This window comes from Mobula birostris, chromosome 2, assembly GCF_030028105.1.
Source record: "Mobula birostris isolate sMobBir1 chromosome 2, sMobBir1.hap1, whole genome shotgun sequence".
Lineage (NCBI taxonomy): Eukaryota > Metazoa > Chordata > Chondrichthyes > Myliobatiformes > Myliobatidae > Mobula > Mobula birostris.
Genome location: NC_092371.1, coordinates 3411671 through 3427788, shown reverse-complemented (window position 1 = coordinate 3427788; position 16118 = coordinate 3411671). Strand labels below are relative to the sequence as shown.

The 16118-nt window shown below is 52.2% G+C and overlaps 1 protein-coding gene across 9 annotated transcripts in view; it reads left to right on the top strand.

Annotated features, from left to right (window-relative positions):
- The window catches only part of LOC140211310 (uncharacterized), a 68908-nt gene that overhangs the window by 19604 nt on the left and 33186 nt on the right, over nucleotides 1-16118 (top strand). For all 9 annotated transcript variants that reach the window (XM_072281021.1, XM_072281031.1, XM_072281041.1 and 6 more), the window contains exons 2-7: nucleotides 904-974; nucleotides 6059-6201; nucleotides 10256-10357; nucleotides 11024-11124; nucleotides 12747-12839; nucleotides 15219-15462. In XM_072281021.1, the coding sequence (XP_072137122.1) occupies nucleotides 6104-6201; nucleotides 10256-10357; nucleotides 11024-11124; nucleotides 12747-12839; nucleotides 15219-15462 (638 nt within the window). In that variant the 5' untranslated portion in view covers nucleotides 904-974; nucleotides 6059-6103. The remainder of the gene's footprint in view (nucleotides 1-903; nucleotides 975-6058; nucleotides 6202-10255; nucleotides 10358-11023; nucleotides 11125-12746; nucleotides 12840-15218; nucleotides 15463-16118) is intronic.

Sequence of the window (16118 nt, the reverse complement as noted above, 5' to 3'; positions counted from 1 at the left end):
AGGCGGTATGCATCATTAATGAATCTCCCCCTGTGGGGCTTTCTTCTCATCACTCCGACCAGGAAGGCCTCCTGAAATCTGAGGACCCAAAGCCAGTGTCTTAGGGACGGCACCTTCCCCTTCGCCAGCATATTTCTGAACCCATCAACGCTACCTTACACTATTCCCCCTTTGCACAATGTATTTTTATTGTAGCGTGCTAACTCTTTGTCCTGTACCTATCAACCAATTCCACATGATAATAATCCTATCAGGTCACTCCCCGGCCCCTTCGCTCCACAGAAAGCAGTTTATCGAAACTCTCCCCATAACTTCTGATTTATGGTGTCGTGGAGAGGGGAGACTTGCAGCATGGGCAACTGCTGGCCTTCCATACAACCTTGCCCAGGCCTGTGCCCTGGAGAATGAAGACTTTCCAGGCGCAGATCTGCGGTCTCGCAAGACTAACGGATGTCTTTATGGTGGGAACAGCCAGTTCCGTTGTTATGTCAACAAAAAAACAAATAAACTACTGCAGAAACTCAGTGGGTTCGGCAACAGAGGGAGGGAAGTGAACAGTTGACATTCAAACAATCGGGTCTTTGCAGCTACAATAATATCTTTTAAGATCCTCTTAGGTAGGTGCATGGAGCTTAGAAAAATGGAGGGTTGTGCACAAAGGAAATTCTAGGCAACCTCTAGAGTAGGTTACATGGTTGGCACAACATTGTGGGCCGAAGGGCCTGTGATGTGCTGTACGTTTCTAAGTCTATGACGTTTGGGATCCAAATGAAGAGTTCTGACCCGAAGCATCGACTGTCTAGGCTGACCAGTTGAGTCCTCCAACTGTTGGTTGTTTCTTTGCTGCGGATTTAGGCATCTGGTGTTTCTGTCGTAATGTTTCCTCAATATTTCCTTCCACAGATGCTGCCCAACCTGACGAGTGTTCCCGCGTTCGCTGGTTTGGTTCCGCTGTCTAGCTTCGTGCAGGGCAGGTATGGCTGTGCTATGATTGTGTGAAGATTTGTGTTATGGGTAATGCAGACCCTGAAAGTGTCCATTGTCATAAATATTCCTGTGGCCGTCCTTTCCCCTGTCTGGACACCCAGTGACTTCAAAGGGTGGCCCCTTGCAGCTCCAGATACCTGGGTTCGATCCCCAACTCCAAGTAAGTGTGTGTGTGTGTGTGTTGTATACTGTGAAATGCACAGGTGTAATGAAAAACATACTTGGAGCATCAGCAGGTAAGAAACATTCACAAAGAAATATTAATCATACACAACTATACAAGAAAGAAAACAACCAGAACACAGAAAGACCATTGTAGAGTAGGTGATTGTGCTTATGTACTGAGGTAGTGATTGGGGTTGTTTGAGAACCAGTGGTTGAAGGGAAGTAGCTGTTCCTGAACCTGGTGGTGTGGGTCTTCAGTTTCTGTGCCTCCTGCCCGATGGGAGCTGTGTGAAGATGGGATGGCCGGGATGGTGGGGATTTCCATGATGGGTGGTAGATACAGTGGGGAGGCATGTGCCCGCATAGCTCACTACCACCTGTGAGTTTTTGTACCCGTACATTTCACTTGCTTTACTACACCGTGGCGCAACCAGCCAGGACACTTCTAACAGTATCTCTGTGAAAGTCTGTCAGAGCTTGCACGTTCTCCCTGTGATCGCATGGGTTTCCACTGGGCACTCTGATTCTCTCCCACATCCCAACGACATGTGGGGTTGGTTGGCAAATTGGCTGCTGTAATTTTCCCCCCACTCCCGGTGAGTGTGTGAGAGGTACAATCCAGGAGGAGTCAGTGGGGATGTGCAGGAAATAAGTCACAGGGATGTGGGGCTTGCAGGTACAACAGGTTATTAAGAAGGCAAACGGAATGTTGGCCTTCATTGCCAGAGGGATTGAATTCAAGAGCAGGGAGGTCATGCTGCAACTATACAGGGTACTGGTGAGGGTGAGGCTGCACCTGGAGTACTGTGTGCACTTCTGGTCTCCATACTTGAGGAAGGATATATTGGCTTTGGAGGCAGTGCAGAGGAGGTTCACCAGGTTGATTCCAGGGATGAAGGGGTTAACCTGTGAGGAGAGATTGAGTCTCCTGGGACTATACTCTCTGGAGTTCAGAAGAATGAGAGGGGATCTCATAGAAACATACAAAATTTTGAAAGGAATAGGTAAGATAGAAGTAGGAAAGTTGTTTCCATTGGCAGGTGAGACTAGAACTAGGGGATATTGCCTCAAGATTCAGGGGAGAAGATGAGGAGAAACTGTTTTTCCCAGAGAGTGGTGAATCTGTGGCATTCTCTGCCCAGGGAAGCAGTTGAGGCTTCCTCACTAAGTATATTTAAGAAACAGTTCATAGGTTTTTACATAGTTGGGGAATTAAGGGTTATGGAGAAAAGGCAGGTGGATGGAGCTGAGTTTACGGACAGATCAGCCATGATCTTACAGAATGGCGGGGCAGGCTCGATGGGCCGGATGGCCGACTCCTGCTCCTATTTCTTATGTTCTTATGAAATAAGGAGAGTGCGTGTGGGACTGGGCAGATTGTTCCTCTAGAATAACACACTCAAAATGTGGGAGGAACTCAGCAGGTTAGACAGTGTCCATGGAGGCCAATAACAGTCGCTCCTCTGGGACAGACGTAGATACAAGGGCCATGTGCCTCTGCCTGTGCGCTGCTACGAAATGGCGCAATCTGATGCTAAGGTCCAGAGGCAGAAGGAGGGGCAGTATGGCGGGCTGGCCAACGAGTGGTCGAGGAGCCGAGAACTATAGGACACAGGTTTAAGGCGAGAGGGCAGAGATTTAAAAAGAACCTGGGGGGCAACTGCTTCACCCAGAGGGTGGTCAGTGCATGGAACGAGCTGCCAGAAGTGGCACATTAACAACATTTAAGAGACACTTAAGTACATAGATAGGAGAGATATGGGCCAAACTCCAGTAAGGGGGACTAGCTTGGCTGGGGCATCTTGGCCAGCATGGAGATGTAGGGTCAAGATGCTTGTGTGACTCAATAATTGTGGTTAATTCCTCTGCAGTTTCATAATCCAAGTCTGACATTTGCTCTCACCAGCCTTTCACATACTCATGGACATCCTGCACTTCATTATATCTTTCTCGTTAGCACACTCTCAGGGTCTGCCTTCCGTTTTCTTTATCAGCTTCCTGGACATCCTTTGCCGAGTTCTAAAAACAAGTAGCAATACTCCACTGTACTCTCTTTTGGAAACCTTATCGCTCTTTACTTTAAGTTTAATATAACTTTAAACTTACTCTGTAATCCCTGATTGGGCCATATCTGCTGTTGCGTCTTTGACCCTTGAAGGAATGTGGATTTAGTGCAAACCACGAGTGGTTTCTTTAAGCGCTCCACATTTTTCTATTAGTACGCCCTGTTGTTCTAGTTTCCTTTGTTTAGATGAAAAGTCCTGGTTTCAGTTTGAACTATGACACGGTTCAGTTTAGTGGAATATTATGGCCAATATTTCATCAGTGTCTTACTGCAAGATTAATTAATGTTTGCCATGATACTCAGCTAGCACTGTTCCAGTTCATCTTCAAACTGAATGTAAACATTTCGGAAGTCCTCCACTACAGAGTTCACACGAAAGTATTTGTGCAAATTGTGTGCACATTAAAGCCCCGTGTTTGCTGAGTTTGGTGGGGCAGATTGAGGGAGATGTGGTGTCCCCTCCGTCCCAGTCCCATCAGCTAGCTCAGGCCATTGGGCGGAGTTCTTCACCCAAGGGTCCACCCCTCAGCCAACAACTCTGGGACCAGGAAGGAAGTCACTGTTCATGGGATCTTGCTGTGCATCAGCCGCCAGTTTGGTTCCCCAGGTTACATCAGGAATGGTCGCCCCCGCCTGGCTGGCTGAGGTGGGGCTCAGTGGGTGGATGTGTCTAATTTTGGGGAAAGGACTGTGGGTCGGAGCGAGGTCAAGGGATGATTGGGTTGAGGTGCTAGGTTCCGGAGAGGGAAACCTTGGTCTGATGTTCCATTGACCCTTTATGTCGGGCACCTTCACTGTTGGTTAGGGAGCATGTGGAGGTGTATTGACCCCAACAGAAGCATCCCCTACGTCAACGATACATTCCCACCAACACCCATCCCCTTGCAGTCTGGCACAATTTTCATATTCCGATCCCTTGTAATTTGGCACAGTTTCCCTATTTTGATCCCACCCAGTGTGTCACAGTTTCCCTATTTCAATTCCTCACAGTTTGGCAACTTTTCCTTACTCCGATCTCTTGCAGTCTGGCACAATTTCCATATTCCAACCTCTAGCAGTCTGGTCAGTTTTCTAACTCTGATCCCTCACAGTTGGCACAGTTTCCATAGTCCCATCCATCGTAGTCTGGCAGTTTCCTTATTCCGATTCCTCACAGTCTGGCACAGTTTCCTTATTCTGATCACTCGCAGTCTAGCAGTTTCCTTACTCTGATCCCTTGGAGTCTGGCACAGTTTCCGTATTCCGATCCTGTGCAGTCTGGCACAATTTCTATATTCCAATCCCTTGCAGTTTGACACAGTTTCAATGTTCTGATCCCTTGCAGTCTGGCGGAGTTTCCATATTATGATCCCGCAAAGTGTGGCACAATCTCCATATTCCAATCCCCTGTAGTCTGGCACAGTTTCCTTACTCTGGTCCCTCCCAGTCTGGCAGTTTCCATATTCCAATTCCTGCAGTCTGGCACAGTTTCCATCTATGAATCCCTTGCAGTCTGTCAGTTTCCTTACTCCGATCCCTCACAGTATGACACAAAGTCCATATTCCAGTCCCTGTCAGTTTGGCACAGTTTCCTTATTTGATCCCTTGCAGTCTGGCAATTTTCATATTCTGATCTGTCGCAGTCTGGTACAGTTTCCATATTCTGATCCGTGACAGTCTGGCACAGTTTCCTTACAACCCTCACATTCCAACAAAGTTTCCATAATCCGATCCTCTGGAGTCTGGACAGTTTGAATATTCTGATTCTTCACAGTCAGGCACAGTTTCCATATTCCTTTCATCGCAGTCTGGCTGAGCTTCCATACTCTGATCCCTTGCATTCTGGCACAGGTTTCATATTCTGATTTGTCACAGTCTGGTAGTTTCCATATCCTGATCCCTGACAGTCTGGCAAGATTCCTTACTCCGATCGCTCACTATCTGGAAAAGTTTCCTCACTCCAATCCCTCGCAGTCTGGCACAGTTTCCATAATCCAAATCCTGGTTGTCTGGCACAGTTTTGATATTCTGATCCTTGCAGACTTGCACAGATTCCTTATCTGATCCCTGACAGTCTGACAAGATTTCTTATTCTGATCTGTCACTGTCTGTCAAAGTTTCCTTACTCCAATACCTTGCAGTATGGCACAGTATCTTTATTCAGATCCTTCACAATCCAGCATGATTTTCATATTCTGATTCTCACTGTCTGCCACAGCTTTCATACTCTGAGGTGTCGCAGTCTGGCAATTTCTTTATTCCGATCCTTTACAAACTAGCACAGTTTCCATTTTCCATTCCCTAACAGTCTGACAGGATTCCTTGCTCTGATCCCTCATTGTCTGGCAAATTTTCCTATTCTGATCCCTTGCAGCCTGGCACGGTTTCAATATTATGATCCATTGAAGTCTGGCACAGTTTTCATATTCTGATCCCTCGCAGTCTCACACAGTTTGTACATTCCTATCCCTTACAGTCTGGCACAGTTTCGATATTCCGATCACTTGCAGACCTGCTCAGTTTCCTTACTCCAATCACTCACAGTCTGGCACAGTTTCGATATTCTAATCCCTTGGAGTCCGGGACAGTTTCCTTTCTGTAATGTCTCGCAGTCTGGCACTGTTTTCATTTTCAGATCCCTTGCTCTGATCTTTCGACACTGTCCCTCTACAACCCCGACCTCCTCTCACACTCCCTCCCGCCACCGATCACACCCTCTTACCCACTGATGATGTGTTTTTGGGTTCCCGGGGCCCAGGAAGCCTTTCCTCAACACCCACATTGCACACCCCACCCCGTAACACTTTCCACAGACTCACTTAGTGGTTATTCGGTATCTGACAGAGTTCCATTTTTTCTCAGTCTGTTTCCGGCGTGACCTTGTCTTCCATTGCCAAGTGGTGAAGGATGGTGCTGGTGTGCTCCCTCGTTCTGTGCTACGTCCTGCTCCCGTCCGCCAGCCCTTTGATGCCAAATGATCCCAACGTGTGCAGCAGCTGGGAGAGGTAAACTGACAGGCGGGGTCCACGGGAGGGCAGGGCGTGGGGATAGGTCGGGGGAGGGGGAGGGAGTGTAGCGTGGGTGAGTGAGTGGGGGTTAGTGATGGTGTGGGGGTGTTGGGTAAGGGGGGAAGGAATGTGTGAATGGGGAGAGGAATGTGAGTCGGGAGAGGTAGGGGGTGGTGTAGTGGCCAGAGCGTGAGGGAAAGGGACATGAGAGTTGTGCTGTGCATTGAACTGCGATCGGCGCACTGACTTCCATCCCTAGGCTCTGGAATTCTTACTTTAAACCTCTCTCCACACTTAAACTACCCCGATCCCTGCCCACTAATCGCAACACCGAGCTTTGTGTTATCTATTTCTTTTAGAACAATGACCCCCCCCCCGCACCGCCCTTAGCACTACATACTACCTGTTGTCTACCCGAGCACATTTCTCCCCCGCTGTCCCGCTGCAATGTGAATACACCATCTCCCGCTTGATATGTGGTTGTGCACAAACACAACAAATTGGTGATGAGTGCGAACCTGAATGTCAGTGAATATCACAAACCTCACCGACAGTTACGGGACAAAACAGCGAGAGTTAATAGGCGTGAGTAACAGTGAAAGATGCGTTGGTTTTAAAATGAAAATAACGCGGCGATGGCTTCAGTCAGAAAAGTTGTTGAACTTGATAGCGCTAATGAAGACTGGGAGCCGTATATCGAGAGGGTTGAACTGTACTGTAATGTGAACAATATGGGGGAGCAAAAGAATGCCCCTGCACTTTTCGGCCCGAAACATCGACCACTTTCTTCCAGAGACACTGCCTGGCCTGCTAAGTTCCTCCAGCATTTTGTCTGTGTTGTCCCTGTGCTTCTTAGTCTAGTAGGTGCAAGGACATACAGTCTCCTATGCAACCTAGTAACCCCTGAAAACCCAACAAGCAAGGCATTCGACAAAATTGTTACAATTTTACAAAATCACTTGAGCCCTAAACCACTGGCAATAACTGGGATACTTTGATTGTACTAAAGGAACCAGTCAAAAGATGAAGGCATTTCTGAACACATTGCAGAAATGTGCAAATCTTCCCAGTACTGTGACTTTAGAGATGGACTTTCTAGTGCATTAAGTGACGGGCTTGTATGTGACATGCATCGTCAAAGCACTCAAAAGAGGCTACTATCTGAATGAAACCCAACCTTAGAACAGGCATTGACCATTATAGACTGCAGCAGAACCACAGAAAAGGAGGTTAGAATGTGAAATGCACAAAATGTCCCCGAATGGTGCAAAAAGCCAAAGATGTTATCGAAGTGGCAAATCCTCCCATGATTCAAATAACTGTTGGTTCAAAGAAAAAGTCTGCAGAAAGTGTCACAGACAAGGTCACATAGAGAGAGTGTGCAAGGCTGACAAAAAACACAACCAAATGAAAAGTCTCAAACACAAAACTAGGCAAATGCATAAAGTTACCGACTGTAAAACAGAATCTGACAACATAGAATCTGACAAAGGTGAACTGTCATACCTAGAACTGCATAGTATAACTGAAGCAGGTCACAGAATTATCTGACTCACAATAGATGTGTTTGGTGTAAAACTGAAAACGGAGCTGGATCCAGGGGTCAGTTTTGTCCATAATTTTAGAGGCTGACTACAACAGAATGTTTTCTAAGATACCATTAGAGAAGACCTCAGTGGTGCTAAAGACTTACATTGGCTAAAATGCATCGACCTAAGGCAAACTGAAAGTAAATGTGACGTATGGAGGAAACACAACAGTTAGAGCTTTATGTATTGAAAAGTGGAGGGCCAGCACTTTTCGAACGTGAATGGTTGAGAAAAATCCAGTGAGATAGACAGTCAATCAAAGCTCTCGGTGTGACATCAACAGGCAACCACAGCCCAAATGGTAGCACTAACCAGAGACGGTCACAGCTGCTTTATGCTAATGCGAAAGTGCTTGAGAGGATGTTGGGGATGTCAAAAAGTTCACAATGCAACCCCACAGGCATCATTACACCCGTGGGAGTTGCCATTGTCACCATGACAAGGAGTACATATTGACTTTGCTGGGCCATTCATGGACTCCATGTTCCCGATTGCTGTGGGTGTTCATTCAAAGTGGCCGGTGGTTATACTGATGAAGTCAATCACCTCAGCATAGACTGTCTCTGCCCTGAGGACAATCTTCACCAGAAATTGCTTACCTGAACAAATTGTGAGTGACGACGGACCACAATACATGTCAGAAGAATTCTGACTGTTCATGAAGAAAAATGTCATCAGACATTTCAAGTCAGCTCATCACCACCCAGCAATGAATGGATTAGCTGAAAGGTTTATCCAAACATTCAAGAAGTCCATTAAAGCAATGGACAAGGAGGACGTTTCTCTCCAGCACAAGGTGGAGACTTCCTTTTTGTGTATTGAAACTCTGTTCATGTGACAACAAATCAAACACCTGTGATGCTGTTCATGAGCAGGAATCTGAGATTTCGCATAGGCCTCCTGAAACCAGACCGCCAGATGGAATAAACAGCAGAATAAACAGTTCATCCAGTTGCCAAGTGAAGCAGCAAGGGGCTTCGAGATTGGACAGGAGGTCCTAGATCGTGATTACTGAGAAGACAAGTGGACACCCGGTTGGGAAGCTACAGGAACTGGACCAGTGATGTACTCAGTGGATGTTGGAGATCAGACATGAAGACCTCATGTGGACCAGATACTCGATGCTCAACTGAAGAACACACCTGAGTCGTTTGCATCCAACAAAATGGACACGTTACAGTCACCGGACTTACCTCTCCAGTGACGATGTGATTGACAGTAACGTGACACCAGAAACAGAGAACATTGTCCTAGACAAGACACCTACCAAACCTGATGCCCCTCCACAGACTCAGAGGCTCTATCCTGAAAGAAACAGAACGCCACCCAAAAGACTGAACCTTTAGAACTGTGAAGTTAGTTATGGACCGTTATGTGAAAGCATGTTAATTTGGTATATGGATTTATGAAAGGGAAATTGAATGTTTTGTACATATACAATTTAATGTTGCATTAATCTAAAGGGGGAGGATGTGTAATGTGTGGATCTATTTCTTTTAGAGCAATAACAACCACCCCCCGCCCCTTTAGTATCTCGTAGGGATCAGTTGTCTGCGCACGCGCGTTATTCCCTCTCGCTGCAATGTGAATACACCGGTTAAAGCCATCTCCCACGTGCGTGCTTTTATTTAATTGTGCACAGACACAACACTAGGGTCACAAATCTCGTATGGCGAGGGCAGTGGTTAGGCTTGTTCAGGCTCACAGTATTTCGGGCTGAGGACGCGTTAAGAGCAATGCTCCGTTAAATCCCAGCCGGCCGACACCCGACCGGTCAGAAATTCCGGGGTTTTGGCATTCATCCCATCGGATCATGATCCCCGCCCTCCCCACTCACTGGGGTCCCACTTTCTTTTAAGAGACTCCTAGATAGGTACATGGAGTTCAGAAAAATAGAGGGCTATGAGTAACCCCAGGTAATTTCTCAAGTAAGGACATGTTCGGCACAGCTTTGTGGGCCGAAGGGCCTGTATTGCGCTGCAGGTTTTTCTGTGTTTTCCCACTCACATTAAACTGGGGCCCCGGTTCCGACATCTCCCCTTAACCAGTCTGGGTTCACTGGAACATAGACCGCTGTAATTTAACAATCAATGATCCATGAAACCGTCTTGCCAGGCACTGGCAGTGCCAACGCCTCCCAGTGCCAGATTATCGAAACCCACAAGTTCGGTCTCTCCCCGGCCGCAGCTCCCCCACCCCAACTTCTGCCATTGGTCGATCGGCACGCCAATCAGAGCCTAGGCGGGCGGCATAGGGCGAGGCTGGAACCGGACGGTTTTCAGGCGCATGGGGACCGAACGACCAACTGCTCGGCCCTTGAGTTCCTGTGCGAGGCGCCGTCCCTCCTGGCTGACTGTGGGGGTGCTGGTTACACCTCCCGGCTGACTGTGCGGGGCTGCGGGGGTGGTGGTTAGACCGGTCTCTTTCTGTGAATTGACAGGTCCCTTCCCCCTCCGCCCCAGATACACTGTCAGCAGACCAGAGGAGTACGCGATTCCCCACGCCGAGACGACGCAGGAGGACTGCGATGATCCCAGGAGCAACTATCGGTGCACCAGGCACAAGTGAGGCACTGTGGCTGGGACTCCGGGAAACCCCTCAGTGTGACGAGGAGAAACACGTTCTCTCTCTTCGCCCACTTCCCATTTCCTCTCTTTCCCTCGTGATATCGGGTTCTTTCTCTCTATTTATCTACCCCTTTTCCGTCTTTCAGTCGATCTCTGTCCTCTCATCACTTTCTCTCTCTCTCTCACTATCTTCCTCTCTCTCTCTATCTTTCTCTAAATCTCTTTCAATCTCCTTCTCTATTTCTCTCTCCCACGTCCCCTCCCTCACCCTCTTCCCATCCAACTCTCCTCTTGCAACCCCCCCCCATCCGTCCAACCCTCCCGATCTCCCACCCCCACCCACTCTCAATCCCCCTCCCCCGGTCCCCCGCGGCCAGCCCACTCCCCATGAACATGACACCCCTTCTTTTATGAAGAGGAGCGGGATTTGCCCTTCCCCCAACCGTCCGTGCTCCTTGCTACCCCTTCCGCACCTGCCAACCCTCTCCGATCCCACCCTCCCATCCCTGGCTGACAAACCTCCCCCTCCCCTCCACGCAATGCAGGCCCCTCCCTCCCCCGGCCCAGCCCAGCACTTCTCTCCCCACTCTCCCTCCTTCCACTCCCCCGGTCTTCCTTCCTCAGCTTCTGCGGGGTGATGACTGGCCGATGCCTGTGTTGCAGGATCACGTACCGTCAGATGTACCGGCCGGGGGTACAGACTGACTACCGGAAACGCACACACTGTTGCCAGGGTTACTACGAGAGCCGGGGTGTCTGTGTGGGTAAGTGGCGGATCTTGGATGGGGTTTCTCTTCCTTCTTGTACTGAGAGCACAGGGACCCGCCAAGGTATAGCGCGTAATAGTCATAGTCATACTTTATTGATCCCGGGGGGAATTGGTTTTCGTTACAGTTGCACCATAAATAATTAGATAGCAATAAAATCATAATTAAATAGTTATATGTAAATTATGCCAGGAAATAAGTCCAGGACCAGCCTACTGGCTCAGGGTGTCTGACCCTCCAAGGGAGGAGTTGTAAAGTTTGATGGCCACAGGCAGGAATGACTTCCTATGACACTCTGTGTTGCATCTCGGTGGAATGAGTCTCTGGCTGAATGTACTCCTGTGTCCACCCAGTACATTATGTAGTGGATGGGAGACATTGTCTAAGATGGCGTGCAACTTGGACAGCATCCTCTTTACAGACACCACCATGAGAGAGTCCAGTTCCATCCCCACAACATCACTGGCCTTATGAATGAGTTTGTTGATTCTGTTGGTGTCTGCTACCCTCAGCCTGCTGCCCCAGCACACAACAGCAAACATGATCGCGCTGGCCACCAATGGTGAAAGGCCACACCCAATCAACGTGCAAAAGACAACTGTGCAAGGACAGTTATCGAAATCATGAGACGAAGAGTTCTTGAAAGCGAACGGCGAGTCAATAAAAATTGGCAAGGGTTGACGGGTCGGGGGGGTGGGGGATGTGACAAATCTCTTTAACCTCCTGAGGATGTACAAGCGTTGGTGAGCTTTCGTGACTATGTTGGACCAGAACAGGTAGTGATATTGGAACTTGAAATTCTTATCTCAAAAGTGTTGATGTAGACGGGAGTATACACCTTTCTGATGTCAGTGACCAGCTTTTTTGTATTGTTGACATTGGAGGAAAGATGATTGCTTTGACATCATGCCATTAGGCTCCAATCTCCTTCCCGTAGTCCGACTCATCGTTATCTGAGATGAGGGCTACTATCTGCAAGCTTGCAGCGTAGACCAGTATCTGGCCACGCGGTCCTGAATGCCCAGGAGGTTCAGTTAGGGGGCAACGGGTCTTGGGAAAATTGTGGCAGTGGTGGGAGTGGCCGAGTGGAAGCGGTGGGTGCGCGATTATCAGGAGAGTGAGTGGCGGGGGATTTGCCAGTGGGTCGGGGGAAGAGAGGGCAAGGCGAACAGTTACCGGAAGCTGGCGAACTCAATACTTGTGCGGTCGGATTAACGGCGTAGTTCCGAGTCAGGAGGGTGGGGAATCTGCCGGAGGTGGTACTCCCCGTAACTGGGAGCAGGAGGGGGAGAAATGCCAATCCTTCATCCAACACGTGGCTGTTCACCTTCCTCCTGTGACCCCACATCCCTCGGTCTGTATCCTGGCAGACTGGGGCTATGGGAGAGAGAGGTCCAGGTATTCTCCGTCCGGATCGGATTGCTGACCCCTGGTCTTAAACTCCTCCCCACCAATGCCACACAACGCATCCAAGGGAAACTCACTTGTTTTGTTTTGTCGCGTCCCTTCAGGGTTTCGGCCATTGGTGGGATGTCCCGTGGGTTGATGGGGTCCCGGGAGAGGGTGGGCGTGGAGGAGTTTGCCCGCAATGATCCGGCCTCCCGCGTTCTCGTCCACAGCCCGGTGCAGCCAGGAGTGTGTCCATGGCCGGTGTGTGGGACCTGATCGTTGCCAGTGCGAGCCGGGATGGCGAGGGTCCGACTGCTCCAGCAGTGAGTGCGGGGATGGGTGTTGGGGTGTTGGGGAATTGTGGACGGGGCTAAGGATAGAGCGGGTGACAAAAGAAGCGAATCCCCTCTGGGATGGGTGACCCCTCTGCAGTGGCTGTGGGCAAGAGGTTTCTGCGGTGCTGTGGATCCAGCCGGTGAGGGTGGAGGGAAGTACTTCCTCACCTCCGCTCCAGGATCCCCTGTGGGGCTCGCCTCGTCCCCTCTACCTTCCGCTGTGTCCCTGCCCGTTCCCTGTCAACCTCACCCCAGCCATCACACTCACCCCTCACCCCTCTCAAAATGCGATGCCTCAAAAAGGCGGCGTCCACCTTCTCATTGCTCCCATCAGGGAGGAGGTACAGGCGCCTTTTAATAAACAACTGCTGATTTAATTTGATTATATCTGTCTGTACATTTCCTATTGTAATTTATAGTCCTGCTGCCGAAAAACAACTCCTTTTACGACAGACATTGGTGATATTTAGCGTGATCCTGATTCCCCTCCATCTTATCCCACGTCCTCCCCTTCCCTCCTACCCCTCCCCTTCCCTCCTCCCTCCCCCCTTCTCCCTCTCCTCCCCCTCCTCCCTCTTCCCTCCTCCCTTCCCTGCTCCCCCTCCTCCCCACCCCTCCCCTCCTTCACCCTTCTCTCTCCCTCACTTACCTCCTTCCCTCCTCCCCTCCCCCTCCTCCCCTTCCCCCTCCCCCTCCTCCCCCCTCCTCCCCTTCCCCCTCCCCCCTCTCCTCCCCCTCCCCCTCTCCTCCCCCTCTCTCCCTCCTCCCCCCTCTCCCCTCCTCCCCCTCTCCCCTCTCACCCCCTCTCCCCCCCTCCTCACCCTCTTCCTCTCCCCCTCCCCCTCCTCCTCCTCCCCCTCTCCCCGTCTCTCCCCCTCCCCCTCCCCTCCCCCCTGCTCCCCCTCTCCTCTCCCCATCTCTCCCCCTCCCCCCTCTTCCGTCTCCCCCTCTTCCCCCTCCCCTCTCCTCCCCCCTCCCTCTCCCCTCCCCCTCCCCTCCTCCCCCCCTCTCCCTCCTCCCCCCTCCCCCCTCTCCTCCCCCTCTTCCCTCTCCCCCTCTCCCCTTCCCCCCTCCTCCCTCTCCCCCTCCTCCCCCCTCTTCCCTCTCCCCCTCCTCCCCTCCCCCCTCCTCCCCCCTCTTCCCTCTCCCCCTCCTCTCCTCCTCCTCCCCTCTCCCCCTCCCCCTCTCCCCTCTTCCCCTCGCCCTCCCCCCCTCTCCTCCTCCCCCCTCCTCCTCCCCCCTCCCCCTCTCCTCCTCCCCCCTCCTCCTCCCTCTCCCCCTCCCCTCCTCCCTCTCCCCCTCTCCCCCTGCCCTCCCCCTCTCCCCCTCCCCCTCTCCCCCTCCCCCTCTCTCCCCCTCCCCTCCCCCTCCCCGTCTCTCCCCCTCCCCTCCCCCTCTCCCCCTCCCCCTCCCTCTCTCCCCCTCCCCCTCTCTCCCCCTCCCCCTCTCCCCCTCTCCCCTCCCCCCTCCCCCCTCCCCCCTCCCCCCTCCCCTCTCCCCCTCCCCCCTCCCCCCTCCCCCTCCCCCTCCCCCCCCTCCCCCCTCCCCCCTCCCCCCTCCCCCCTCCCCTCCCTCCCCCCTCCCCCTCCCCCCTCCCCCTCCCCCTCCCCCTCCCCCTCCCCCTCTACCCCTCCACCCCTCCACCCCTCCACCCCTCCACCCCTCCCCCTCTACCCCTCCCCTCCCCTCCCCCTCTACCCCTCCCCTCCCCTCCCCCTCTACCCCTCCCCTCCATCTCTCCCTCTCCCCCTCTCCCCGTCTGCACTCAGGGCGAGGCCTTGCTTAGCAGCACGGCGTCGAACCCCCGACAACACTCCTCCACCAGCCCCCGCACCCATTGAGGTTCTGAATCTAAAACCATTCCCCTCCAGTGGATGACGGGGGGTGCCTGCCCTGTCCGGAGTGGGGAGAGGAATCGGACCCCCCCCCCCCAGTTACTGGCGCCACTGAAATGCAGAGTCCGTGACCATGTCCATGCTGTCAGTCACCCAGAGGTGGGCGGGGCGGAACTCCGAGCTGCAACAGGATTGGGTGGGATCGGTCGGGGAGGGAGGGGCCAGGAAAGTGGGCGTGGAATGAGGGGGGGTGTGGGGGCGGTGAGGTTGGACCTGTGGAACTGTGACCGATTCTTTCTCCTCTCCCCTCCCCTTCCACTCCTACCACCTTCCCTCCTTTATCCCCCTCCCACACCACTCCCTCCTCTTCCCCTCACTATAACCCTCCTCCTCCCCCTCACTATAACCCTCCCTCCACCCCTGCTCTCTCACCCTTCTCTCTTTCCCCTCCCTCTACCTTCTTGGCTCCCCGATTCACTCTCCCCTTCTTGTTGTCTCCCTTTTCTCTCTTCTCCCTCCTTGCCCCCCACAGACTGCTCTCTGCGAACCTGGGGCCCGGCCTGTGCAGACTGTGGGTGCAAGAATGGGGGGATCTGTGACCCCACCTCTGGCCGCTGTTCCTGCCCCTCTGGGTATCTGGGTGCCAGCTGTGAGGACACCTGTCCGGCAGGGACCTACGGACTTCACTGCCTGAGGAGATGCCGGTGTCGGCACCAGTCGAGCTGTGACCCCTCCTCTGGGCAGTGTTGGTGTGCACCCGGGACTACTGGAGCACTGTGAGTCTCACCACCCATCCCCTCACCCTGCTGATCACTTTCTCTGACCCCTTGCCCCCTTCCGCACCACTTACCTCCACCTCACTAACTCCCTTCCTGACCCCTCACCCCATTCAATCTCTCAACCCGACCACGCATCCCTGCCCGGCACTTCACTCTGACATCTCAACATGACCTCATCTACTCACCTTGACCCCTCACTGTCTGCTCTGACCTCTGACCCCTAAGCCTGCATCAACATCTCCCCCTCTCCTCCCACCCGTCTGTTACGTTCTCCGTCTCACCTTGGGTGTAGAGATAGGCGAGACCATTCAGCCATCAGTCTAGTTCTGTACGGGCAGTGGGGTAGGGCTGTGGGTGAGAGGGGGGTGCGGGTCTACCCCCTGCTTGTTAACTGTCCCCAATGGGACAGTGTCCCCTCCCCAGAATCACTGTGGTTAATGTCAGTGCCTGGTGAGTGAAGGGGGAAAGGCTGAGGGTTTGGGTGAAGATGGAGGACAAGGGAAGGGGGGGAGGGGAGGGCAAGAGAGGAAGTGGGTGAGGTGTGAGGGATGGGGTGAGGGCCCAGGAGGGGGAGATGGGAAGGGGTGAAGGGTTATGGATGAGGGGTCAGGGAAGGGGTCAAGGGGCTGAGGGATCAGAGTAAGAGATTGGGA